The following is a 26408-nucleotide window of genomic DNA, read 5'->3' as shown; positions in this document are numbered from 1 at the left end:
GGAGCAGGAAAGTAGTGAGTGCCGGTGGGGGAAAAACTGGGCTTGGGCAAACACTTAGAAGATCTAGTTCTTTGCCTGGCCCCACCATGACTCGCTGGGTGATCTCGGGCAAGCACTATCCGTCTGTGCCGCTAACACTCAGGCTCTGCCTCCCAGGGAGAAGGAAGATGTCACAATCACACCCCTGCCTCTGAAGGAAAGGAGGACCCATGGCCACAGCTTGGGAAAGAATCCTGGCCATCACTTCGGTTTTTCCAGTCAGAACACCAATGGAGTAACCCCGAAAGCAACAACGGGGTCTAAATCTAGCTTGTAGAGAGGAAACAATCTTAAGACTAGGAATAAAGACAGACTGGATAGGTTCACATTTTAATACTGCCATTCGAAGTCACTAACCTTGGGCAACCACTTCATTTATCTGTACCTCAGTCGAGGCTCTCCCCCAGGGTTTTGGCAAAGTGTGAAAGGAAGAATGTGACATGCACACACTGAGAAAAGGGCATGAATTCCATGATCGCTCCCCTGGACCCACCTGAATACCAAGGACAAAGAGGTACTTGAGGCCCAGCTGCAGCAGTGCTACGTTGAAGTGGTGAGGTGCATCCCGGAGCCGCATCTCCATCAGTGGCGCCGCCTCCTCCTCCTCAGGCCCAGCTCTGGCCTCAGCTTCATTCCCGTGGGGCTGCCGCCTCTTCTGGGACCCTTGGCTCTCACACAGGAAGGGCCAGAGCAGGAGCAATGGGCAACCTACTGCCTCAGAGGAAGGCAGGGCAGAATCAACGGAGGACCCAGGGTCTAGGCAGCCTGGCCCTCAATCAGCCTAGTTCACTCAGCCTCCAATTAACGCAGGCCAAGGGGTGCCAGAGATCCAACAAAATTACATGTCCCCACTCAAATCCAGGGGTCCATTTCCTTCTACAAGGCCAGAGTGAACGGTGGAGGCGAAGGAGGAGTGAGGGGGTACCTGCAAAGAGGAGGTGGGAGGCGAAGGTGTTGGCTCCCACCAGCAAAGCAGGCAGCCAGGTCGAGGAGCCATGACCCTCTGGGAATCCCACGAAGGCTGCGTGCCAATGGATGGTCGGAAAGACAGGCTGGTGACCCGTGGAGTAGAAGGTCTGTGCGGCCATGAGGGCCCAAGCAGAGACTGCCTGCCATGGCACAGTAAAAGGACCTGGGCAAAGAAACATGCGTCTTTGTAGTCACCTCCCATTTCCTAATCCATAGCCTACTGCCCCATGATGATATACTACTACTACTTCAATGCTAATTCTCATACACACGTTTGCCCATCACCCCAACCGCCTATCGTCAATATTCTGTTATTCTAATTACCTCTGAGACACAAAGCCCCATTACTCTAATCTGAACCCCTCTGTGGTCAATTTCTTCTCTCTCATATACACACAGCTCACTATGACATTATATATGGATAATTCACCACTCCCATGAAGGGAAAATCAGAAAATGCACTCATGAGGATGCGGCATTTCCTTGAGAATGAGTCTTAGAGTACTCCTTATCTCCGTCCTCCGTGAACACTGCTGGCCCTCACAGCCAATCGTAGGAATCAATTAGTTTGGCTAGAGCAGGTAAGAGAGATCACAAAGACCTGAGGATTTAACACCAGCCTGAAAACAAACTCACATCCCTACTGTCCTTGGGTGAATCAGGGCTGAGGTATGTATTTACCAGGGGTAGTGATGGGTATCCCAGCAGCAAGCAGATGCAGGAGAAGGAAGCTCTGCAGAAACAGAAGCAGGAACACGAGGCTAATGCGCTCCGCATGCAAGAGCAGAAGTGGGAAGGCCAAGAGGGTGAGGGCCGTGACCATAGCGGCCGAGTAGACACTCCCCAGCTGGTAGGCAGCCACAGTCAGGGGGCCCTGAGATTTGGTTCTCTCCAGCCGGCCCCGGATCTCCTCCTGCATATGTCGGTAGATCTGAGGAACCACATAATCCAGGTCGGCCTGAGAAGTGGGGGGGCCTGAGAAGGGAGTGAGGACAGTCCTGATCCTTGGAGCACCCGTCGTCGTCGTAGCCTTGGCCAGCACCGTCACAGGCCTCCAGAGCAACAGCAAGAGCCCTGAAGCAGCCAACCCTGCAACAGCCCGAGGCAGCACAGCTGATGCACCGGCCACCAGGGCTCGGAGGCGTGGGGGTGCTTCGTCGGCCCCCGAGGCCAATGCCCAGTAGGCGGCGGTGCCCAGCACCATTAGGGGCAGCCCCCAGCGCACGAACAGCACCGTTGGCTCAGGGCTCCTGAGGTTACCGTGGCGGCGAAGCCACAGGCGCACGGCGGCGAACAGGGCCACCAGGGCCCCCACACAAGCTCCATACCACAAGTTCTTGGCTCGACCACCCACCATGGACGCCAGGGGACTCAGCCAGGGAGAGGAGTGGCAAGCAGGTGTCTCTTCAGGGCAGCGGTGAAAAAGCCCAGCCAGCCTTATACACAAAAGCAGCCCAACCCCGAGCCCCAGGGCATGCGTGCCCCTGTGCCCCGAGGGGCCTGCTGGGGCCGGAAAGCCAATGCGGGGTACTGCGAGGAGCTTAGGTGGCAGCAGCTTGCCCTCCCAGTGAAGCTGGGCAACCAGGAGCAAGATAAGTGAGCCCAAAAGGAAGCGGATGGCCCTGGCCTCGGCTACCACGAAGCTGTCTGAGAAGAAGGCGGCAAAGCGAATGAGCAGAAGTAACAGAATAGGCCTGGGAACCGGAAGCAAGGCTGCAAGAGGCCTCTTGGACCCCCAGCCAACCCAGGCTTTCCACAGAATGTGCAGGACTGAACCCACTGCAGCCACAGCCCCTACAACCACGGGATCCAGCTTCAGCTCAGTAGTTGCCAGAAGGCCAGCACACGCTACAATCCCAGCCAGACCCCAGGCCACAGGTATGAGGAGGAGAGGGGGGAGGTGAAAGTCGGGGGATGTTGCCCACTGGGCTATCAGCAGGCAGAGAAAGCAGGCAGCAGCCAAAAGAGCAGCACCCCCTGCCATGCGGACCAGAGAAAACCGAGCCCAAGACTCAATGCACATGGCCCGAACTCCACGCAGGAACTCCTGCAGCTCAGTAATCACAGTCTGTAGTGCTGCCTCGGCCCCCTGCGGGCTCTGCAGAAGCCGTAGGTAGTCAGCAGAGGCCTTGGAGAAGAGGTTATTCAGCCGGTGAAATTCCTTAACCTGGAGGTCCTGTGCAGCAGCTGAGTAGGTGTGAAGAAATCGAAATACCTAGCAGAAAAGATCAGAGGCCAAGGGGCACCGATCAGACATTAGGACAGAGGCAAAGACAGGTATTACCAAAGAGGGTACCTAGAAATCAGGGACCCAAACTCTATCCAGGGCATGGGGGAAGGGAAGGATAATGGAAGGAGGACAGGACCATGTCTATGGAAGGTGAGACTAAGACTAAACAAGGCACAAGAGTGGGTCATTATGCCTCTCCCTTGTCTGTCCTAGCTCTGTAACCTGGAGGCCCAACCCGTTACCTACCTGCTGGGCATTGAGATAGAGAGCTGTAGCTTGGCCCAGGGCAGAGGAATGAGGCTGGGAGTCCTCAACCACCGAGAACAGCTCAGCCATCACCTCCCCGATGTTCCCGAACGGGATGGGCAGGCCCAGCAGCAGGGCCAGCGTAGGCACAAGGCTGATTTGAGGAACTACCTCTGGCTCCTAGAGGAGAAGGACAGGGGTCAACAGGTTCACCGCAGAGCTGAAGTCAGCGTTTGGGAAGGCAGACATAGGGTGCAGGTAGGAAATGAGAATGGGGGATGCCAAGAGGTCATCAATTTGAGGCCTGAAACAGAGGCTGTTATCGTGACAAGGGTTGAATACCTGGGAACCAAAGCACAACTCGGGCCTCACCTGTGGTGGGGGCCGCAGGAAGAGAGCTGTGGGACTGTACAGGAAAAGTGCGGCCGAGGTCTCCAGCTCACTGTCCCCGCCGTGGTCCCCGCTCTTGGTCATCCCATGGTCCCCAATCACCACGAGCAGTGTGTCATTCCCCAGACGTTCGACAATTCCCCTGGGGGCCGGGTATGTGTCAGGGGGTAAGGATGGATAAAGATTTTTCTCAGGGGCCCGTTCACCCCCAGCCATCATTTCCTATTCGGGCCTAGAGAGATACCTCTTCAGTAATAACCCTACTGCCCAAGGCCTCACACTGAACTACTCAAGATGGGTGAGACCCCTAGCTTCTGAAAATGGCCTAGAGAAGACAGATCCAACTGGGAAAGAGGCTCCAACGTAAGGACTTTTTTCTCTTGAGACCATATATTCTGAGATTCTCAGAAACAAACCCAATCTCCCAACCCCAAATCCCACACTCACTGGATCACCTGGTCCATTTGGCTAAGCTTCTTGGCCATTTCAGGGTGGTGAGGTCCATGCTTGTGACCACAGTGATCCACACCCAGGAAGTGAGCGATCAGCACATCCCATTCACCAGTGTCCACTGTGAAGGGGAGAAGAGTGAGCACAGGGGGCTAAGGCCCACTCCCCAAACCCAGCCAGGACCTGATGCTCCATGTCCAGAAGCATCACGCCCAGGCCCCTGCACCCACTGGAGGCTCAGAATTTGAGGACTGAAGCAGCCCTCCCAGCCCCCATACTCAGGCCTGCCTCTGGCCCTCTGCTCACTGGTTGGGTAGAGATGTTCCATGATGCCATTGTCCACTGTGTGCAGGTCTCTGACATTGAAGGAGGAGAAGAAGAAAGCTTGGGAGAAAGCTCCAGGAAAAAGATCTTTCCAGGTATCATCTCCCATGAAGACCACACGCCTTCCTGCAGGGGCACGAGAGTGGGTCACAGCCTGAGCAGGGCAGGGGAAAAGAGGAGAGGAGGCCCTTTAAAAACCCATCAGAAATCCCAACCACGTACTTTAAGGCAAAGAAATCCCATGCAGCAGGTCTTTATCCTTCGAAGTCTAAAGTTTTCTGCCAGAAAGCTTTTCCCGATAACCACACCCTCCACCCAGACCTCTCACTCCTTGATCCTACAAAAAGTTCTGCTAGTTCTGTTTTGGGCTATCTCTGCTGCTGTTTTTCCCGGCGTGTCTTGCTTTTTCCAAGTCAATGAATGGACAAGGCCTGCCCCTCAACTCTTTCCTCCACACTTGTACATTGTCCCGATCCACGTCTTCTCCTCTTCGTCTCTCTCCTGCTCCTTTACTGAGAGTGCCCCAAAAGTAAATCCATACCCCATGCACATTAGAAACTTCAGAAGGGCAAAGCTCGCTGCCTTCAGGAACCTATTCTTTCTCCTCTCCTCCCACCTCCCTTTCCCCTCAGCATTGTCAAGCATGCTGCTAGACACACCAAGTTCTTCTAAAGAAGAAACTTGTCAAAGTACTTCTAGCCTCCAACGAGGCCTAGACTGACCTGCACTGCTGAGCTGCTTAATAAGATTGTCTTCCACTATGGCGTAGCTGGCAAAGTTGCTGCCAGCATCAATAAAGGTAGGCAGTGAGCCCGTGGTGAGGGCCTTAAGGCGCTGCATGGTGGTGGTGGGAGGATCAGCCTTAGATTGGTAGAGCCTGGCATGGTGAGGTTGGCTCTCCAGGATCCTCTGCAAGAAGCCCAACTTTCCCAGGAAGGGCAGGGAGACAGAAGGCTCCCCAGGGACGTGTGAGCGCTGTGGCTGGGCAAAGTCAAATCTCAGAGCATCTATCAGCACCAACACAACCCGGGAGAACCGGGAAGCCATCCAGCAGGCCCCGGGCTCCCCTTGGCTCCTCCATGGCAGAGGCCCAGGGCCTGGGGGCTCTTGACAGCTACTATGGTTGGTGAGCTCCAAACGGGTGAGCAGGAAACCACTGGTGAAGAGGGCGATGCCGGCGTAGAAGAGGAAGCAGACCCAGACCAGGAAGAGCAGCACTGAGATCTTCTGCATCCTAGCTGCGGCGGCCGGGCGGAGAAGGCATCACTGCGGGGCAAAGAACCATTGGGTATTCTGGTGCCTCCATACAAAGCCCAGCTAGAACCACTTCCTGAAGATAAAGCAGTTCCCCAGCCAACCTAATGCACTCTTCCTCTCCACCAGGGATACCAGGGTTTCTGAAGCTGAGATCTGCAGACTATGGGCATCCACCTGGATTGGCTACTAAAGAAATGTTTATTTCCTGGCCCCCACCCCCAGATCTACTAAATCAGGATCTTTGGGAGTGGGGCATAGGGTTTCGCACACGTACTCCAGGAGATCCTAAGGATAAAAAACAGTCCACGAAGGAATTCTTATTCCAAGTGGTAGACTGCTCTCTGACCTCACCTGGCCAACCTCAGCACCCCTGGGTGGTCAGGGATCGCGGCCTCAGGAAAACCCTGCGGGGCAGGCTGACGGCGCCGCCTGGCGGGACCGAGGGGGCGAAGGGGAGTAGTCACACTCCGTTTCCGGAAACCCAGGGTCGCCTGACCAGGGCGCGACCTCCTCGGTGCAGCGGGCGAGAGCCAGTGGGTCTGCAACCGGCTGGGCCTCGCTGGGAATCCAGTCGTCCCAACAGCTCTGCCTCCTCCGGTGGTTACTCGGCCTCCGCCTGGGCACCCTAACCCGTTTTGGGCACCTAGGCTGCAAGCTGGCGGGAAAATTCGCTTTCTCCGAGGAGGGGGAAGTGGAGGAGGAGGAAGTGGAGGAGGGGGTCTCGGAGACCCTAGCTCACCTTGAACAGCACCCGGAAATGCATCGGAGGCGCCTGGGTCTCGATACCACAGACGTGAGCGCGCCGAACAGAGCGGCCCGCGGGGCCACATCGCCATCTGCCGGCGCCTACGAGCAAGTTCGACAAGGAGCGCAGGGCTGGCAGGAGGTTGAGTTTAATGTGAGATTATTTAGGAGAATTGGGGACAAGAAACAAAGTTAGGCAAGTACAGGGAATCATTGTCCATTCTTGGTTAAGACTAAGAGCAAGGTCTCTGAGTCAAACAGCTTTAAACCCTAGATCCTCCACTCCCTGTCATTATTGGGTGTTACCTCATCTGAAAAATAGGGATATAAAGTATCTGTGTTCCCCTTACCTGACTCCAAGTGATAGATTTTATTATTCTCCCTCTCCAAGTCTCTCACTGAATCTTACAACTTAAAAAAAAAAGCAAATAATACCATCTAAAAATGAACTAAGGATCTGAATACATATTTCTCCAAAGATATATAAATGATAAATAAACACATGAAAAGCTGTTCAACATTAGCCATCAGAGAAATATTAGAGGTACCCATTTCAAATCCACTAGGATGGTTATAATAAAAAAGACAAATAACAAATATTGGTGTGGATGTAGAGAAATTTGAACCCTCATATACTGCTATTGGGATGGAAAATAGTCTAGCAATTCTTCAAAAAGTTAAACATAGAGTTGTCTTATGATCCAGCAATTCCACTCCTAGATATACACCAAAGAGAAATGAAAGCATATATCCAAACAAAAACTTGCACATTAATGTTCTCAGTAGCATTATCAGTAATCGTCCAAAGGTGAAATCTACCCATATAGCCTTCACTAATGAATGGACAAACAAAATATGGTATATCTATACAATGTAATATTGTTGAGGCATAAAAAGGAATGCTATTTAAAAAAAAAAAAAAAAAAAAAAAAAAAAAAAAAAAAAAAAGGGCGCGGACTTCGAAGCCGGGGAGGGAGCGCCGCACCCGGGTCCCCGCTGCAGGGGCAGGAGGCGGGGGGCACGCGCCCCTCGGACCCGGGGCCGCCTGTGCAGCCTCCCCGGATGGCCCGGGGTGAGGGCTGCGCTCAGGCCGCTCGGTGCCAAACCTCCACGAAATGGACCCAACAACTCACGAAAGTCGGGAACGCTGCCGAGCCCGGTTTGGCTCTGCGGATAGAGCGTCAGCCTGCGGACTCAAGGGTCCCAGGTTCCATTCCGGTTGGGTACGGGCACATCCCCGGTGAGGGGTGTGCAGGAGGCAGCTGGTCGATCTCTCTCATCCATGTTCCTAGCTCTCTATCCCTCTCTCTCTGTGAAAAAATCAATAAAATATTTTTAAAAAAAAAAAAAAAAAAAGGGAATACTATTACGTGGATGAACCTTAAAAACATTATGCTGAAAGAAGTCAATCACAAAGCACATATTACATTATTCCATTTATATGAATATATAAATCTAGAGAGATTGAAAGTGACTAGTGGTCGCTTAGGGCTGGGGGAGAGGAGAGTGACTGCTAACGGGCACAGGGTTTTTGTGGCAGGGTGGAGATGAGGGAGCAGTGATGGAAATGTTTTAAAATTGTGGTGTTTGTAAAACTCTGAATATACTACAAATGACTGAATTTACATTTTCAGTGGGTGAATTGTATTGTATGTGAATTACATCGCAGTAAAACTACTGTTAAAAGCCAAAAATCTGTCTGGTTTTTCATACCTGAGTAGAACCCAAGTTCTTGTGGTGGTCTTACATGTCTACACACCAGCTCCCCACTCCCCTGATTCATCTAGGAGTTGCTTCTGTTTCCTTAATTCTGTTCCAACCAGTAGACCTCCTTTGCTCTTCCAGTTGTAAGACAGATGCTCTGCCTCAGGGCCTTTGCAATTTTGTCAGCTTTATTAGCAGATGCCCAAATTTACTCCCAGATTCCTCTCATCTCCTTATCTAAATTCAAATATAACATCAGTGAGGCTGCCTGGAACCCTCCACTTAAAATTACAAAACCTCCCACTCCCAAACTCTCCATCTTCCTTCCCTTCCTTAGCACAACTCACCAGCATCTGAAATACTATACATCTTATTAATGGTTTGATCCTTCCAAACAGAATGTAAGCTCATTGAGACCAGAGAATTTTTTCTTCACTATTAGATCCTTGGTGTCTGGCATATAGTTGGGGTTCAATAGTTACCAAATGGATAAATGAATAAATCCTAATTCAGAAATATGTCAAATTATCCCTCCACTTCCATCCTGATGTTCAGGCCTCATCACCCTCTCAGGGATCACTGAAGCAGCCCTAAGTCTTTCCAGCTTCCCATTTCTCCTTCAAATTCCCTGTCCAGATTGCAGCAAAACAGCTATTATCTAAAACACGAAGGTAGTTACCTAAATCTCCTTAAAATTCTTCATGGGAAGAAGGAAAAGCCCTTCAAGGGCTCTCCTCCCCCCTTCCTTAAAGGTAAAGTCCAAACTCTTCAGGACTCTGTGATTTGAATCTTGCCATATAGTCACATCCCTCTAACAGCCCATCTTTGAGCCACAGCAAATTACTCTGAATGTTCCAATTTCTCTGGAGCTGTGGGCCTTAGCATATTCTAGCTCCAAACCCTAGCTTGGTGAATGCATTAATCTTCCCAACCTGAACTCAATGGCAGAGTTGGCAACTTTGCTACCCACATGCTGACGTGCTTCTCTCTCCAGGATCTCTCCGCCAGAATCTTCCTCCACGACAGCCCTTATCGCTTTGTATCTCTGTCTGCTTTCCTGTCTGTCTCTTCTCCCTGACCTGGAATTGTGAAACCAGGGGCTGCCGAGTCTGTTGTTTTTGTAAACCATGTCTAGCACTGAGCTTGGCCCGTTGTAGATAGCATTAAACGTTTCTGAATACCTGAGTAAGTGCCACCTCCCTGAAGGCCCTTTACGCATTCAGCAGTACTACCCTGCCAGAGCAATGCTCTTTGCCATCAAAAATCCCCCCAAACACCTGCTCAAATTCACAGCCTAACCCTTGGCAGGAAGGAACTATACTCCCAACTGGCAGTTCAGTTAACATGTGGCTTAATCCTTCCACCCGATCCCACAGCTCCTGCTGAAAACAGAAGGGCGATTTTCTATTGTATCAGATTCATCCTTGCTCACAGAGGATAGCTTCCAAGACCCGAAAGGACTAACGCACACGTGTCAAACACAAGGCCCGCGGGCCAAATCCGTCCCGCCAGACCTTGCAATGTGGCCCGCGCTGCGCTGTCATCACTGCACTCCTCTGCGTTTCCATCACAATGACAGTTTATGACTGTTCAGTAAACCATTCGGCCCGCGATTTAGGCTGGATTTTAGATTTTGGCCCCTTCTCTGATTGAGTTCGACACCCCTAGACTAGAGGATGGGGGTGAACGTCCAAGGAAAACAATCATGACTTTCTCAACTTCATTTCCCAATCAGAGAGGACAGTTTCTGGTTTACCACTGGCCAGTTTATTACATGATTAAAGTTCAAATAAAAAAATAATAACCAAATTCTTAGCAAAGAGGCTAGAGCCAGAGCTAGGGAGTGCTGCTTCTCTGGCCAGGCCTCTTTGGCCACGCCCAGCTCCATTAACTCAGCTTGACTCGATCGAGTTCCTCATCAAGACTTGGATCTGAGTCCTGGACATCTCTGCTGTTCCTGCGGGAGCCTGCGTCCTGGGAGCCTGGGACTGGGGCTTTGGTGAGGGCCCCATACACACCCATGGCCTGGGAAGAGGAAGAGAGAGCCATTAGAACATACGGCAGAAGGTGGGGCTGTGGTTAGTCGGTTTGTTTTTCCTTTTCCCCTCTCTCAATAGTCTTATAAGCTCTGGAGTCAAGTTCTAGGAATTTTACAAACTACCAGAGCAGGGCCACCCTCAAAATACTATATATCTGTGGGGGTGTGGGGGTGTAAAAAAAAAAAGTCTTAAGAGCTTCCCTATCTCAAGGAATGGGGGGTCGGGGGGGAGTTGTTTCATCCTTAGAGGTTCATTATCTATAGGAAATGAAGGGAGGTCTAGGTCTCAGGGCACTCCGAAAGATGTCAAACTCGTAGCCAGCAGACGGAGGGTTTGACATGCTTGCGTATGGTATATAAATGGTGCTGGCGGTGGTGCTTTGTGCCAGATCCTTGGGGCATGCTAACCTGAGCCACCATGCTGGTGACATCACTGGGGTTGGAGGGCAGCAGGATAGTGTTGGAGTCCTTGGCCAGTTTGGAGAAGGCGCTGACATACTGCTCAGCCACAGTCAGTGAGGCTGCTGCATCTCCATTCTGTGGCCACAGGAGGGATAAAATCAGAGATCACAGACGTAGAGAAGGGAGTAGGGCGGGCGGGGAAGTGGAGAGGAAGAGTCAGGTTCCTGGAAAGAGGATAGGCATATCATAAGAGGCCATATAATCTGGCTCAATGAAACCCACAAAGGCAGGAACTTCCCCCAAAGGTAGATAAGAGAACCTTTTCCACTGTCAATGTCTGTCTCCCACTCCCACCCAGGCGCCTCTCACGTGTTGGGTCAGAGCTGCAGCCAGGATGCGAATAGCTTCAGCTTTAGCTTTGGCCTTGGCCAGGACTGCACTGGCTTCCCCTGGAAGAAAAGAGACAGAACTTAGACCCAGGAGGTCAGGGTGCCCCTCCCCGACCCCCAAGCTCCTGTCCCAGAACCAACCCTCAAAGACCCATGCCCTGCTCTCCCCTCAGGCTCTCCCCTCGGCTGACCTGCTGCCTGATTTATTTGTTCAGCCTTCTCTGCCTCAGAGGCCAGGATCTGTGCCTGCTTCTTTCCTTCTGCCACGTTGATGGCTGACTCTCGGGTCCCCTCAGACTCTAAAACTGTGGCTCGTTTCCGCCGCTCTGCCTCCACCTGGAATCCCCCAGCAACACCAATCAGAGTGAAACTCTCATACAGGCCTGCATCTGTAACCCTCGCAAGAGGGAAGGGAATCCAGGCTCCCACACAAGCAGAGCATGGTAAGTCCTCCCTGGGCCTACCTGCATCTGCATGGACTCTTTCACCCGGGGCGGCACATGGATATCCTTGATCTCGTAACGGAGGCAGCGGATGCCCCAGCAGTCGGCCGCCTGGTTGATGGCATCCACAATGTTAGCGTTCAGGGACTCCCGCTCCTGGAGGAAGAGAGGTGTAAAAAGAGGTATGAGCCTCAGCCCACTCAGCAGGGGTCTACGCTGAGAAGGATCTAGAATTGACCTTGATCCCCAGAAAGGACTGAAGAGTGCCCAAGCCTATGTCTTCAACCCCTAACTCTGGCTCAGATCCCCTTACCCGGAAGACTTTGTCCAGAGAGAGTTTGCCAAGCTCTGATCTCATGGTTGTCTGAGCGAGCTGGGTGACAGCATATTCAGGATCCTCCACACCATAGCTTGCCTGAAAGGAACATGGGAAGTGTAAGAAGCTTGGGCGCAGGGTTTTAGTGAGGAGAGCACATCAGGAGCTGAATAAAGCAGAAGACAGATACCTTGTAAGGATCCATGATGCGCAGGTAAAGGACTCCATCGATTTGCAGAGTTACATTGTCTGCAATGCAGGCGCAGGAGAGAAAAGGTGGAAGGTCAGATCTAGGTCCCAGTCAGCTCTTTCTCCTAAGCTCTGGCTCCAGCAACCACATCCTACCGGCCCCAGAGCACCCAAGTCACCCTGCACCCCTCACCAAGAGTCACAGCCGACTGCTCAGGCACGTTGATGACAATTTCCTTGAGGCTCTGCACATATCGGATCCGGTCTAACACAGGGATGAGAATGTTCAGGCCCTGGGAAGAAGAGTCATGGGTCTTCAGAAGGATGTAGGGTTGGTATCCAAGCTAGGCTTGGAAATGGGTAGGGAATCAACATATGGACATGCCCAGAAAAGCAGAAGGCTGGGGATGTCAATGGTAGGGAAAGCCCAAGAGAATAGGAATGTGAAGTCTGTCCTCTGAATGGGTGGGAGACTCAAGGGGTTGGGAGCCGGCAGTGTATCTTTCTCCTTGCAGACAGGTGGAGCTGAGAGCGGGTAGGAGAGATTCCCCGCGAATGGAGGATGCTAGGGCAACAGGAAGAGGTGGGAACGTGGTTAGGGCGGTCAGCAGCCTGGGTTCTGCCGGGTCTGGCCTAGGGGGTTAGTTGCCAGCCAAAGGTGAGGGCAGGCCCCAAGGAGGTAATCTCCTCACCACCCCGCCAGGACGTGAGGGAATTGGGAACCGGGCTGGCCCAGGATGAGCAGAAGAGTTCTCACAGGCTCCAGGATGCGGTGAAATCGGCCCATTCGCTCCACCACCCAGGCCTCCTGCTGCGGCACAAAGAGTACCACGGTGTTCCGGGGCAATCCTGAGGAGGCACGGCGCGGAGCGCGGCCAGAAGCCTGCAGGGATCCCTGATGGGAAGACCAGGAGGGTTAGCAGAGATCCCAGCCGGCTGGGCGCTGCAGGTTCGGGAGGCATCTTCCAGCACCGCCGGAGCAGGGCTCACGTGGGGACTTGTGACCTCTGACTCCAGCCCTCTAACCAAACTTTGGATCCCTCTCCTTCCTGGATAAGGACCCGGGTCAGTCTCTAGCCCAACCCTTGGAGGAGGCTGCCTCGTTCCTACCCTCAGCAAAAGGGCCCCAGTGCCCCGCGCCGCGCGCGCCAGCATTTCCCACGGCCGTGGAGTCCTCCGGAACCAACGAGACGCGGAGCAGAGCGGCCACTCTAGACCAGAAGGCGGGCCTAAGCCTTTTTCCCCTCCGGTAGCTCCACTCCTCCCCGGATGTACTTCCGGTCGTCGCCTCGCTCCCTTCACGCATTTCATACTCAGCCAATCAGCGTTCACTTGGCTGGAGCGTGCTTCCAGGTGTTTCCTGGGAAACGCAGACCTAGCGAGAGGGCCCGAGAGGAGCTTGTCATGGTTCTCGCGCATCCAGCTCAGGATCGCGGACGCGGTGACCAGAATGAAGGCTATTCCCCGTGGGCTGGTGGCCCAGAAACACCTCCCACCGAGTTCTTACACCCTCAAGGGCGAGACAACTTTATCCTTCTGAGCTTATAACCGCGCCCATCGGTCACCCTAGCGACCATGGTATTGGAGCTGACTCGTAGTCACGGTTGCCGGTTGCTATAGTGACATTCTCTGGCAGTCCTGCTGTGATATACTCTGCCCTCCCACCGGGGACTGACCCCATTCCTGTTGCCATGGTGACTGGTCCTAACATTGTCCGGCAATGGGTCTGAGGTTTCCCTCTTCCCTCTTTTCCCAAGACGCCGTAGCTTTTTTCTACCCCTTCCCAGTCAGGGTCTATCAGGTCTGATATTCTTTACATAGAGTCCGGCACAGAGCCCCAAAGTTCAGCCTAGTCTGGAACAGGTCACCCTGCACACATCCCTGATGCTCTGGCACATCCTTTAAGAGGCTTGCATATTGACCCTCATTTTTATATATTAGCGCAATAAAGCTCAGAGAGGCTAAAATCACTAACAGAATTAGTACAAAAATTCATATACACAGATTTATGACTAAATCTTCCCCACCTCCTAACCCCACTCACTGAAAAAAGCAAGACCAGCCCCTGAGGCTCTGCAGGGCTTCACCTACTACCTCATGGCCTCAGGCCCCCTTTCTGAAGAAAGGGCAGAGTCCCAACTTCAATTTGGCCCTCCGTCCCCATTCCCATGCTCTCAACAGAAAACGTACAACTTAGCTCAAGTTTCCAAACAAGAATTTATTTTCTTTCTGTCTTTTTTTTCCTCTAAAAAAAAAAAAAAGTACCAGGTACAATTTTTCCGGTGTTTTGTTTTTCAAGTTTCAACAAATGCTTGTTCCCCTCAGCCCAGCCCCAGGAGTCAGGGCTAAGGCTGTCAGAGTCTGGAGTGGGATATGGGGTAGTTGGGAACCACATGGTTGAGTTTGAAGGGTGCCCTTCACCCCAGCTGAGGTAGGTGGGTCAGAGTCTGGCCAGGTGAGAGGAGGCATCCCGGTCCTTGGCCCTGACTCTGGCCCCTGAACACCTTCCTCAGTCAGGACCCCAAAGCAAGGAGACACAAGCAGGAGAGGGACAACTGGAGTCTGGAGCCCTAGATGAGGGGTAGTTAACCCCAGGTGTGTGCACATGCATGCATGTTCTCTTTCTAACACACATACCATACACACAAGCTTGTGTACACACACACACACACACACACACACACACACGCATACACACATAAGTTGCTTTCAGAGAGGGGTCAGAGGCCAGAGGAAGTGAAAAATATAGGGAAGGACAGGAGAAGTTGAGTGTTTGGCTTCTGACTCAGTCCTTCTGGGATAACCTTTCTGCTCTCAGCTGAGGGAGAGCAGTTCTCCTTCAGCCCCAACAGCAGCCTCTTCAATTCCTGAAACTGGAGCAATATCTGAGTGGGAAAGAAGGTGGAGCAATGCCAAATATCAGGTTTGGGAGGTTACCAAGGCAATCCAATCCGAATAAATTATTAGTTAAAAATAAATAAAATAATAAGTGGCCCCTGCCTAGGGCAGGGAGGCAATGTTGGCATGATTTGCCTGGGAACTTGGGACAACCTCAGGGTACCTCCAGTTCCTCCTCTCACTCCCTAGCTGGTCTGGGAATTCCAAGGGAGGGGGCAGGCACATGGAGAACCCAGAGTAGGGCAGATTGTGGTAAGGATCAGAAGCGTTCAATACCCAAATGACCAATTTGGGCATAAGCATGGTGAGGGCTTTAATTCAAGCCTGAAGGGTCTCTTGCCACCTCTCCACATGCTTGCTTTGTCCAGGATGGAGCAGGATGGGCTGGTCCTTGGCCCACGTGGTTCAGGGCACTGGCAATCAGGGCAAAGGTGAATAACGAGGGTTGTGAGGGGCCTCAGTCACAGCCTGCAGCTCATAGGGGAGCCCTGTGTCCAGTTCCAGGCTCCGGCGGGAGAAAAGCAGGCGGATGTCTCCATGGAGGCTTAGGCGGCCTGAGCGGGAGCTCCGAAACCTGGGGGAGGAGAGGGTGATCACAACGAGGACCCAGACAGCTGAGAAGCAAGGAGAGACCCTATTCAGGGAAGGGATCCATGTGTCGCTGAAAGGATGCCTGTCCCTGGGCCTGATCCTCACCTGAGGTGCAGCAAGTAGCAGAGGAGACGGTGGGTGGGGCTCACATGTCCCTCCTCACCCACAGGCACCAAAAAGAGGCGATGGCGCAAGAAGGTCATGTGGGCAGCAGGCATGTCCGAGAAGTCAAAGGTCACAAGGAACATCTTCACCACAGTCTGGTTGGGGTTAAATAAGGTCTGGGGGCAGGACAAGCAAGGTTGGTAGGGCCAACGGGGCTGTTTTCCTCTCCCCATTCCCACACACACACTCCCCCTCAGGGAAAACTCACCACTTGGATGGTGCCCACTTTGGGCACGCTGTAACCCTTCCTCCCCAGTGGGTTCAGGTCCACGATGCCCTGGGAAGGCCACAGAACCGTCAGCCGAGTCGGGCACTGGGAGAGCCCTGAATACCCGTCCATCTCCACAGTCTCGCTCTGGGACCTGGCCCTATTCCCCCTCCTGCCCTGACTCTTTTCTAGGTGAGGAACACCTAAAGAATACCTCGTGGCCCCAACCCCTCATCCTTAAGAGCCGTTTATGGGTTGAAATCGGGTCCTACCAGGAAAGGGGCCGGGGCATTTTGCTCGGAAACATCGAAGAAGGTGACAGTGACAGGCAGCGTGACGTGCTGGGGGCAGTAGGATCCACTGGCTCCGATCTCCGCGGTGAAACCCTCAATGTGGCCAGATGGTGCAAAGCGTCCTCGGATCAATGATTCCTAGGGTGGGAGAGCACGCGATGAAAGAGACGCCGGCTGTTTTCCTTATCCATCCAAGACACATTCCACCACCCCACGTCCCCCGAAACCCTCCCCCACCCCCAACCATGGAATCCAGGGGTAACTACCTCAAAGTTGCCCAACAGGGTACGGCTGATTGCGGGGGTAGGAACAGGGGAGGCACTGGGGGGGCTCAGCAGGTCTGGGCCCTTCTGGAGGCTTCGAAGGGAGCTCCTGGTAGGGCAGGGATACACAGTGGGTTGGCTTGAGGTATTCTGGGATGTCTGCTCATGTTCTTAGGCCCCGCCCTTTACCATTACCAGGGCTTCTGCCCTGGGGCCCCCTACCCTACAGTGAGAAGAGGATTGCAGACTGCTGTCCCCTTTTCCAGGGACAGGACAGAGAGGGGAGCTGGTCACTTACAGCTTCAGGCGACGGGCACCTTTCAGCCTCCGTCCCACAGGACTGCAGTCTGTTGGATCCTGTGGAGAACAAAGATTGGGGGAAAGATTGGGTGGAGGCCAGATATGTTTGGAGGAGCAGGGGCTCCTCACGAGCTCCCGGAGGAACATGCCCCCAGGCCTCCACCTTCCTCCAAAGGGGAGGAGGACAGGGGCTTAGACAGAAAAGGGGAAGGGGACTCAGAAGTACAAATGTCCAGTTATAAAATAAGTCGCAGGGACATAACGTTCAGCATGGGGAATAGAGTCATAATGTAATAACCATGCACAGTGACAGATTGTTGCTAGACTTATTGTGGTGATCACTCTGTTTTTGTTTAAAATATATTTTATTGATAAAAAAATATATATATAAAATATATATATATAAAAATATATATAAAATATATATTTTTATATATAAAATATTTTATATTATATATAATATATATATATAAAATATATATATAAAAAATCAATTATATATATATATATATATATATATATATATATATATAATTGATTTTTTCACAGAGAGGAAGAGAGAGGGACAGAGAGTTAGAAACATCAATGAGAGAGAAACATCAATCATCTGCCTCCTGCACACCCCCTATGGGGATGTGCCCGCAACCAAGGTACATGCCCTTGACCGGAATTGAACCTGGGACTCTATCCACTGAGCCACACCGGTTAGGGCAACTTTGTAAGGTATATAAAAGTTGCATCACTATGTTGTATACCTGAAGCTAATATAATACTGTGTCACTTATAATTTAGAATAAATTTTTAAAAAAATATATTTTATTGATTTTTCACAGAGAGGAAGGGAGAGGGATAGAGAGCTAGAAACGTCGATGAGAGAGAGAAACATCCACCAGCTGCCTCCTGCACACCCCCTACCGGGGATGTGCCCGCAACCAAGGTACATGCCCTTGACCGGAATCGAACCTGGGACCTTTCAGTCCACAGATTGACACTCTATCCACTGAGCCAAACCGGTTAGGCAATTTAGAATAAATTTAAAAAAATAGTAGACCACCCCCTCGTCTCCTGGCTTACCAGCACAGGCTCCTTGGGCCCAGGCAGCAGGTGGCTCCAGAAGGGTGTGACTTTGGCATCAGAACTGTTGGCAGCAGGAGGGTGACCCAGGGTTCCCCGGCGCTTCTGAGGGGCTGGCCCCTCATCCTCAAAGCTGACATCCAGAGCTTCTCCAGCAGGAAGCAGCCTTCGCTTGGTGGGGCAGGGGCCTGGAGGTCCAGGGCCAGGGGGTGTGTGCTCGGGACTGTGCCCATTGGCAGTGCCAGGGCATTCCCTAGGCCAGGGGCTGCCCCCATTGCCCACCCCAGCCACTGGGCTCTTACACCCTATTTGTGCAAGACTGTGCAAATCAGTGTCAAGTGTGTGCAGCTGGCCTGGAGGGGCTCGCCCTGGGGACGCCCCCAGGGACCCCTGTCCCCCTGGATCTGGGGAAGCCCAGTCTCTGGTGTGCAAAGTATTGCAGGAAGCATTTGATGGGGGCCAGGGGAGACTCTGGGCCCCTGAAGTCCAAGGTGAGGTGGAGCTACCTCCCTGTTCTACAACACACAGGCCGTGATGGCAGAAATGCTGGCTGGCCACGCCCAGCCCCAGCCCCAGCCCCTCTGGGCCCCACAGCCCCACAGCGGATGGTTCTTCAGGGGGTTGTCCCTCTCTGACCCCCAGCCCAGGGCCTCTCTTCAGCTCCCGGGGACCCTCAGTGAGCGGGGATGACCGTTTCAGGGCCCTGTGAGGCTCAGAGGCGCCAGCTGGAGAGGAAAAGATGGATACCTGGTAGACCCTGGGGGATGTCGCCCCTCCTGCTGGGCTGTAGCCCATGAGCAGGCCACCCTGGAGGGCCCCCTGCCTGACTGCAGGCTGCGAAGGGCCAGCCTCTGGCTCTGAGGATGGAGATGGCTCCGCCTGCACGTGGCGCATGGAGTCCCCCCTTGTGTCAGGGGGGCCCCCCCTCACAGCCTTTATGCTGGGCCTGGGCTGGGGGGTCTGGGGACATCTGCACAAAAGAAGAGAGAAAGAGAGAGAGAGAAAAAAAAAGGTGGTCAGAGGAATCCGTGAGTTTTCTCCCTCCCCGCTGAGTTTCAGGTCCTTCCCTGGCCTGAAGAGGTGACCTTGAAGGTCAGCGGGGATGGAGGGGTTCAGATCCCTGGATGGATTAATGGAACATAGAGGCTGCTCCAGAGCTTCTGGGAGGGTGACATGCTTAGCTCAGGTTTCCTACTGGACCTGCTCCACCTCCCTCTTTCTGGCACTCACCCCGATGAAGAGGCCTTAAGCCCAGCTGAGTGTTCTCTCTTTCCGACTGATGTCCCGCTCTCCTAGCTTGTAGTCTGGTCCATGCCCGCTGCACTGGCGAGGTGACTGCCACCATTCCGTGCAGCTCCCGGGCTCAGCTGGACCCTGAGGAGAGAAGAACAGATGTAAACCGGGATCCCTGTAGTCAGTGGGGAGACCCCTTTCCGACAGTGGGCTAATGGAGTACCCCGCAGGACATCCTCTGCCCTTACGGGGAGCTCTTCAGAAACAGAAGGGGCCGTCTTGGACCCAGGCCCCCGAGAGTAGAGCTGGGCTACCTAAGGAGTTAGAGAGAGGCAGGTTTTGGCTCAATGAAATGAGCATCTGATAAGTTGAGGCAGGATTACCACTTGTTAGGGCCCTGAATGGGAAGGGGGGTGAGATACCTCAAGATTCAAGAGGCCACACCCGAGGAGAGGTGGCCGAAAAAGAATTCAGCCCTCCTAGTCCACACCACCAAGTTGCACAACTCCTCCCCATGTCTGTCTCTAAAGAGACAAGTGCTACCCCGGAGCCCTAAGGGCAGAGATCTGGCAGAAGCTCACCCCACCCCCACCCCCACCAGCATTCCTCAGTAGTACAAACCTCAGGTCAGCTCAAAGTGGACTGACCCTTCAGCCTTAAAACTACCAACAATCCCCAGCACTTTGTCCCTTTAACAGGAGGCAGCAAATCTAACCATAAACAAGTATGTGTGGGGGCCAGGGGAGGAGGGGGGCACTGCCAGAGGCACTCCTCCTCCCCCCAGGCCCTGCAAACTAGAGATAAGGCAGCTGCAGTCAGACAGCTAGAAGCAACCTGCTCCTCTCCAACACGTTTCCAATCCCCAAAACCCAAACCACTGCTTTCTGCCAGAACACAAGATGGTCTTCAGGAACTAGTCCACCCTCAGGAGCCCATACTCGGGGAGGGGAATGCCAAACTGAAGACCATTTCCCTTCATGGAAGGAAATTCTTCTCTTTTGGGCAATAGCCTTTGCTGTCTGACATCCACAATGCCCTTTCCACTTCAAGAAATGCCTTCTGTTTGTCTACCCCAAGAGCTAACCTTTCTCCTTGGCTAGGTCAAATGGCACCCCGTCCAGAGAGCCCATTGTGGCCACTTCAGACCACAGATATCGTTCTGCTCTGAGACCTCACCGATGGCAGGATCACTGTCTCCTGGGACAGCTCTGTTCACTCTGAGGGTAAGACAACTCCTAGACTGACCATAGGGTTCTTGAGGCCAGGTCTACACCCCACTACTCTGTCCAATTCCAAGCACAGGGGTAGGCACACAGCAGGGCCTCAAAAATATGGAATGCAAGCCCCAGAGATTCGGGCAGCAGTCCCGACAATGCAGAGGAAAACTTCCGGAATGAGAGAAGCAGAGAGTATAGGGAGGATGAACATCAGCAACAGAGGTGGGAGTGGGGGCAGGGTAAAGGGGGAGATTTGCGCCCAGCGACTGAGAAGCTCTCTGACGCTAAATTCTCCTCATTGCATCCCACACTATCCCAGTTTGCCAGGTTCTCATTGGAACTGGGATCTCTTAAGAAAATTCTGGTTTCCTGTGGTGGGTGGGGTGGCGGGAAAGGACAGAATGCCAATGGCAGTGTTGTCAGAGTACAATCTGTACTCTCTCTGCACCCCTCCTTTCCTCTACCCAGGCCATATGGATTCAGGAAGGGCCTTTTCCTTTGCACTTCCACCTCCAAGTCATCCCAGATGGCCTCTTGAGCCCTTGCCCTGGGGAAGCCAGGTGATGACATGATGCCCTACTTGACCCCAGCATGTGTGGCACCTGCTCATTATCCCAGAGCCCTCAGCTCCAGTCCTGTCAATGAGAAGCTTTAAGACTCATTTCCCTGCCACCCAGCCAGTCTGGCTCTCGACCATGGCTGGCTTCAAGCTGACTCATGGGGCAGGACTTTGGGGGAAGGGCAAGCCAAACCTCCTTTCAGTGCAGGGGGTGGGCAGCAGCTGGCTTCAAACAGCTGTGCCAGGCTTTGGCTGGCCAAGACTACAGCTCCCAACATGCCAAGGGAGCATGGCCAGCAAAAACAACAAGTACCAGAATACCATGGGGTCTGTACCCTCAGACACCTGCTTAGCCTGGGGAGGTGGGGGAGGTGGGGGTGTTAGTAGGCTAACACTCTCCCCTTCCCTTCAGTATTAAAGATATCCATTTCTACTCTGATCAAGGAAGGTTCGCAGGAAGAGAAATTCCTCTCCATGTGTTGATCACCCTCATCCTGTTCAGAGAGAACTGCTGCTAGCTGCTTTAAATGTTGCCCCTACACATGTGCAACCTAGGGGGCTTGTTTCCATAGATCACCACGGTGGGTAGGAAGGTCAACCACCGTTCTCTCACCACCCTCTCTTGGCTCCTGGCCTAGAGCCCTCCACCCTCAGGGGAGAGGGAGCCGATCTCAGCACCAACTCCAAACTGGACCTGGCATGCTCACCCGGGGTTCCTGGACTCCTTGTTTGGGACCATCCCCCATCCCCACTCTTGCCTCCCAGGTCCTTTCTCGCCTCTCTCCTCCCCACAGCCTGGGACAGGCCCCATCCCACCCTGAAGCTCCATAGATGTGCTCTTTCCCCGTAGGACACACTCACCCCGCTCCCAAATTGGCTCTGCCACGGCGGTCGCAGCTCCGGGCCCCTCCGTCCCCGTCCCTCCCTTCGAATCCCCAGTCCTCCCCGACACGGGCCCCCAACCCAAACAAAGGGTGGCTCGGGCTGAGTCCTGCTCTGCTAGGCTCTTCTCTGTTTGGCTTCGGGTGCACCACTAGCGGGCCCTGGCGTCTGCAGCCTCCCAGCCACTGCTGCGCCCCTCCCCGCGACTGTTCCTCCCCGTGGCCGCCCCGGCTCCGCGCAGCCGAGCCGACTCTGCTGCCCCTCTGACTCACAGGCCATTTCCTACCAGCTGATGGGGCCGCCCGCCCCGCCCCGCGTCCCCACTCCCCCGCCCCCGGGCGGCCCTGGCCGCCACGCCCCCTCAGGCCCCGCCCCCACGATAGCGACCGTGTTCATTGGCCCACGGGAGGCCAGCCTCCCACGACCTCAAGATGAGGCACGCCCCCTCCAAGAGGTGCGCACCCATTGGTCCATATGGGGGCAGGCCTAGACAGCGTCGCCCCGCCCACCTCCTTAACTCCTCATCTGCCAAAGTTCAAAGCGTCTCTGGGCCCAGCCACGTAACCCTTTCAAAGCCTCTACGGAGGCTGGTAAATAAAGAAGACGTCCTAGAGCTTTCATAGACACTGCTGGACAACCTCCAACATCCACCTGCTCTTTCCACACCAGACCCCACATAACCCCACTCCCCATTCATCCTTCTATGTTTTGCAAACCAGAGCTCCAGAGACCAGAGAATTGTGGGAGCCTAGGAAGATTCCTTCATGCCAGAGCAGATGAAAAACGTCCTGAAGTGGGATATGTCTCTTTTCATTGGAAATGTTATTCTTTTTTTCTTTTTCCATTGGTTTTTAGAGGGAGTGAAAGAGAGAGAGAAATATAGATGGGAGAGAAACACATCAATTGATTGTCTTCCGCACGCGCTTGGACCAGAGCCGGACTAGGGCCCAGGCCCTGGCTGGTGGAGGAACCTGCAACTAAGCACGTGCCCTTGACCTGAATGGAACCCAGGACCTTTGGTCCACAGACCGAGGTTCTATCCACTGAGCCAACCCAGCTAGGGCTGAGGAATGGTATTCTTTTTTCTCTTACTCTATATTGATATTCTTTTGCCTTTATTAGAGGGACCCCAAGGGCTCTCGAGATAAGAGTACATTTTAATTCAGAGACCTGAACATCATTCTTTGTGTCTCTGAATTTTCCCATTCTGAGATTAGTCTGCTTCATCCCTTCTGCCAGCAATTTCTATTCATAGGCCCCGGTTCAAGGAGGCAGAACACTCATGGGAGGTGGGATGGAAGGCTTCTGCCCAGAGTGGGGGAAATATGCCCAACTCTTGTGATGGAGCTCACCCCTATGACTCACAGCTCCCTCGAAACTCCCCGCCTCCCCCTGAGTCACTGGGCCCCAGGCCCAGCCAAATTACCTCGCAGCAGAACCAGCATTCCTAATTCTTGTCTTCCTATCCTTTCAATGACCTGGATGGAAACCTCTGTAAGTTAAAAGAAACCTTTCAGAGGGGCCGCTCTAGGGGAAAGCTAAGAAAATAGATGGCACTGCCTATATTTCTACCTGCACTTGTCAGCAAGTCAAGTAGTTTGGAACTTAGGAGGCTTTTCTCCTAGTTTTCCACAGAAGCAGGAGGCAAACACCAGAACCAAAAGATGGACGACTCACACTGAGGCCTTGGAGAACTGACAACAGCCAGGGCAGCTCCCTGGTTGGACCCCCAGAACATGGGGAGTCTGTACTTCTATAGTTCGGAGGCCACAGAAGGCCCAAGGTCCTTGTTTCTACAATATCATACCTATGTTGTGGGCCTCAAGGTCCCTGAGGTTGTCACTGGACAGTAAAAGGAGGTTCCCCTCCCCCTACTTTCTCCTCGTGCCCTAGACTTAGGAAGGGCAAGCCAGTAAGTTAGTTCCTCTACCTTCTCACCTCAGACCAAGGAAAAGCCCTGAAGAAGAATCCAGTTGTCCTACACTGACTTCCTCGCTGGTTCCCCAATGGTATGAAACAAGAGTAAAAGAATTTTTGACGCCCTGGACTAAACTGCAGCGTGCCAATGTCAGAGTCTACTTGCCTCAGTAAAAGCTTTCTGGCAGACAAAGAACACTGTAGGGAAGGAATAATCCCTTGGTGACAGACTCTACCTTGTTCTCTCTTAGTGCCATTAATATAGGCCCAGGCCTTGGTAACCTGCAAAGTTCAGGATATCAGAGGGAAAGATCAAAGATGTTTTAAGCCTCAGTGTGACCTGGAAAAGCAGCATAGCACAACCAAGAGGCCTTACCTTACCTAGCTGCCCTAACTCTTAACCTGCTTTATTTTTTTCATACTCGTTATCAACAGCTGACCCTCTCTCTCTCTCTCTCTCTCTCTCTCTCTCTCTCTCTCTCTCTCTCTCTCACACACACACACACACACACACACACACACACTTCTTTCTCCCCCTATTACAATGGAAGCTCCATTGAAAGCAGCAACTCTGTTTTGTTCATGCAGGTATTCCCAGAATCAGCATCAGTGCCTGGCACACACTAGATGTTCACTGAACATTGGCTGAAGGAGGCAACGAGCCCTGGCCAAACAGCAATCAGGAGAGCTGGGAGCTAATTCCTGCTCTTTTACCGTGAAACCTGGAGAAAATCAGTCTCTTTGGTGGTAAGTTTCCAAATCTGTAAAATGAGGGGTGTGCATAAATGATGACCACTAAGGACCTCTAGGACTCTGGCCTTACACCACTATCATTCTAATGGCTATTGTTCACTCATGTCCATTTTCAAAAGATGGGTCCAGGCGTCTGAATGCCCTGCAGCTTGTATGGAAGCAGAAAGGCTACTTAACAACAGCCTCAGCAAACTAATGCCCTTTCTCTTCGTGCCCCACCCATTCTCACAAATGCCCCAATCCGGAGGAAGCTGGAGTGAGTCTGCCCTAGGCCCGCCTCTCTGACTGACAGTCAGGGAAGCTGGGTTGCCATAGCAATCAGCTCCTCCTTGAAAGGCATCAGCCTGCCCTCCTTTACCCCACCCTACCCCAAGGCTTTGTCTGGCCTTAGCACCCCCTCCTTCCCCAGCCAGTCTCTCAGCTAGCAGAGGCTGGCTTGGGGCCCCTTTCAGCAACACTGTCACATTCATTCAGCCACTGTGTGCAAGACAGGCCTTTCCCACCCTCTCCTAGTCAATGCAGAGGCAAAAAGAACTCTGGCACCACATCAAGTCCCCTCAGCGAGCCAGAGGAGCCCCCAAGAGGACTAGGCTCCAGGCTCAGTTCTGACAGTCAGCTTCCAAGCCAGGAGTGTGGGAAGCCAATTGAAGCGCACATCCCTAGTTCAGCCTACAATCGTGGTCCAATTCTCAAAACATAGATCAAACACCTTCAATACTCCTCACTATGCCCTTCCTCTTGCAGAAGTCCAGAATTTTTGAGCGCCCTAGGGATCCTCACCCAGGAGAATTAAAAAGGTGGGGAAAATCAGTCTGTGGCAAAGTGGTTAAAAATATGGCTCCCAGTCACTTGGGGGCTGTTAAGGGAGACCTTCCTAGTTGTGGTGGGTGGAATCCGGGTCTTGCTGCTGGTTACCAGGGTCTCCGGTTATTGAGTACAAAGTCTGGGGCAGGGCACAGCTCCTAGACGGGCAAGGACCAGGCCAGGCCCCAGGGCGAGGAAGGAAGTGGGAAATGAGCACACCCAGAGCAGAAGGGCAGAGCAAAGTGGGGGGAGGGGGAAGACAGGGACCAAAGCAGGCTTCTGGAAGGAACAGGAACTGGAGTGGGGGGTTAACAGGAACGAATGGGGGAAGGGTCCCCAGGGACACCAGCGAGGGGAAGAAACCCCAGTCTCAGCCAGATAGATTCAAAGCAGACTGAGCAGACAGTTTACACAAGCCCAGAGGTGGAGTTAGGTGCTGAGGAGCCAGCAGCACTAGACTAGCCTCTTCACCCCACTAATCCCATCACCCTCACTCCTAAAACACAGCACACACACATCTCCCGGGAGTCTCTACAGTGCCCCCAGACTATTACTTTCTCAAAACACTAGGGGTTCCGGTCTCATCCACTGGGGCCTATAAACCCCTTCCCCTCCTACAGTGCTCACAGCCCCGTGCTTCCTTTCTCCACAGTCCCTCCGTTTCTCCCACACGCTGGACCACCAGCCCTGTTCCCCAAAGCGCTTTCGAACCCCTCTCCCTCCCCCCCAAACCTCCACATCAGACAAGAACCTCACCTCTTCACCTAGCACCTTCCACCCCCACAAAACAGTCCCGCCCTTCCCGCACAAGAGCCCCGGAAGAGTGCACCTGGCCCCCACATTGAGCCCCAACTCCCCCCAAACTCTTGTCTTTCTGCCCCCCAACCTATAGATCCCTGACGTGTCCCCCACCGCCTCCTGTCTGCGCAGGCGCACCCCAGTGGTTTCCCCAGCTTCCACCCGCACCCCGCCCCACACCTGCAGTTCCGTGAATTCCGTTGCACCTGGGGAGGCGGTGGACTGACTGGTGCAGTGACCGAGCGGCCCCAGCTGCAGCCTGGGCCTGCAAACCTCGCCCCTTACTTAGGTCGGAGCCCCGCCCCCGCAACGCCCATCCCCAC

The 26408-nt window shown here is 53.2% G+C and overlaps 3 protein-coding genes and 1 long non-coding RNA gene across 12 annotated transcripts in view; all 4 read right to left on the bottom strand.

Moving 5' to 3' along the window:
- The window catches only part of PIGO (phosphatidylinositol glycan anchor biosynthesis class O), a 7651-nt gene extending 874 nt beyond the window's left edge, over positions 1–6777 (bottom strand). Inside the window, exons 1-9 of one of the 6 annotated variants that reach the window (XM_036433460.2) lie at positions 6645–6777; positions 5371–5914; positions 4631–4774; positions 4322–4445; positions 3857–4016; positions 3485–3664; positions 1690–3223; positions 965–1171; positions 533–750 (exon numbers count right to left, since the gene is read on the bottom strand). In XM_036433460.2, coding sequence (XP_036289353.1) covers positions 533–750; positions 965–1171; positions 1690–3223; positions 3485–3664; positions 3857–4016; positions 4322–4445; positions 4631–4774; positions 5371–5881 — 3078 coding nt within the window. In that variant the 5' untranslated portion in view covers positions 5882–5914; positions 6645–6777. The other 5 variants (XM_036433458.2, XM_045580029.1, XM_045580028.1 and 2 more) reach the window with 5 other exon arrangements.
- LOC118716365 overlaps positions 1–23160 on the bottom strand; it is a 25289-nt gene extending 2129 nt beyond the window's left edge. The window contains exons 1-2 of the long non-coding RNA XR_004987132.1: positions 23148–23160; positions 22441–22442 (exon numbers count right to left, since the gene is read on the bottom strand). This is a non-coding gene — a long non-coding RNA (uncharacterized LOC118716365). The remainder of the gene's footprint in view (positions 1–22440; positions 22443–23147) is intronic.
- STOML2 (stomatin like 2) lies at positions 10102–13398 on the bottom strand. Its single transcript, XM_036433467.2, has 10 exons — positions 13241–13398; positions 12888–13025; positions 12324–12423; positions 12132–12190; positions 11939–12040; positions 11647–11781; positions 11374–11518; positions 11163–11242; positions 10800–10928; positions 10102–10378 (listed from the first exon to the last, which is right to left on the bottom strand). The coding sequence occupies exons 1-10, from the start codon at positions 13283–13285 to the stop codon at positions 10241–10243; spliced, it is 1071 nt and encodes a 356-aa protein (XP_036289360.1). The 5' UTR covers positions 13286–13398; the 3' UTR covers positions 10102–10240.
- On the bottom strand, positions 14374–26408 carry FAM214B (family with sequence similarity 214 member B). 4 transcript variants are annotated; one of them, XM_036433464.2, is made up of 9 exons: positions 26266–26408; positions 19153–19296; positions 17923–18892; positions 16847–16905; positions 16552–16657; positions 16265–16423; positions 15993–16061; positions 15725–15900; positions 14374–15602 (listed from the first exon to the last, which is right to left on the bottom strand). In XM_036433464.2, exons 3-9 carry the CDS (start codon positions 18814–18816, stop codon positions 15449–15451), a joined length of 1617 nt encoding a protein of 538 aa, XP_036289357.1. In that variant the 5' UTR covers positions 18817–18892; positions 19153–19296; positions 26266–26408; the 3' UTR covers positions 14374–15448. The 4 variants fall into 4 exon arrangements, with proteins under 4 accessions (XP_036289357.1, XP_036289358.1, XP_045435986.1 ...); XM_036433465.2 differs by lacking the exon at positions 26266–26408 and adding an exon at positions 21793–22079; XM_045580030.1 differs by lacking the exon at positions 26266–26408 and adding an exon at positions 19777–19878.

The sequence above is a fragment of the Pipistrellus kuhlii genome, unplaced genomic scaffold (assembly GCF_014108245.1).
Source record: "Pipistrellus kuhlii isolate mPipKuh1 unplaced genomic scaffold, mPipKuh1.p scaffold_m20_p_12, whole genome shotgun sequence".
Lineage (NCBI taxonomy): Eukaryota > Metazoa > Chordata > Mammalia > Chiroptera > Vespertilionidae > Pipistrellus > Pipistrellus kuhlii.
Note: the sequence above shows the minus strand (reverse complement) of the source record. Positions and strands in the feature narration are given on the sequence as shown.

Coding starts and splice junctions, on each gene's coding strand:
- STOML2 (XM_036433467.2), bottom strand. CDS start 13,285: ATGCTGGCGCGCGCGGCGCGGGGCACTGGGGCCCTTTTGCTGAGG. Junction 11,243..11,373: donor ACAAATAAATCAGGCAGCAG/GTCAGCCGAGGG, acceptor CTTTTCTTCCAG/GGGAAGCCAGTGCAGTCCTG. Junction 10,379..10,799: donor TCACCAGCATGGTGGCTCAG/GTTAGCATGCCC, acceptor TCCTCTTCCCAG/GCCATGGGTGTGTATGGGGC.
- FAM214B (XM_036433464.2), bottom strand. CDS start 18,816: ATGCGCCACGTGCAGGCGGAGCCATCTCCATCCTCAGAGCCAGAGGCT. Junction 16,424..16,551: donor CCCTGTTGGGCAACTTTGAG/GTAGTTACCCCT, acceptor CTCCCACCCTAG/GAATCATTGATCCGAGGACG. Junction 15,603..15,724: donor TGCTACTTGCTGCACCTCAG/GTGAGGATCAGG, acceptor CTCCTCCCCCAG/GTTTCGGAGCTCCCGCTCAG.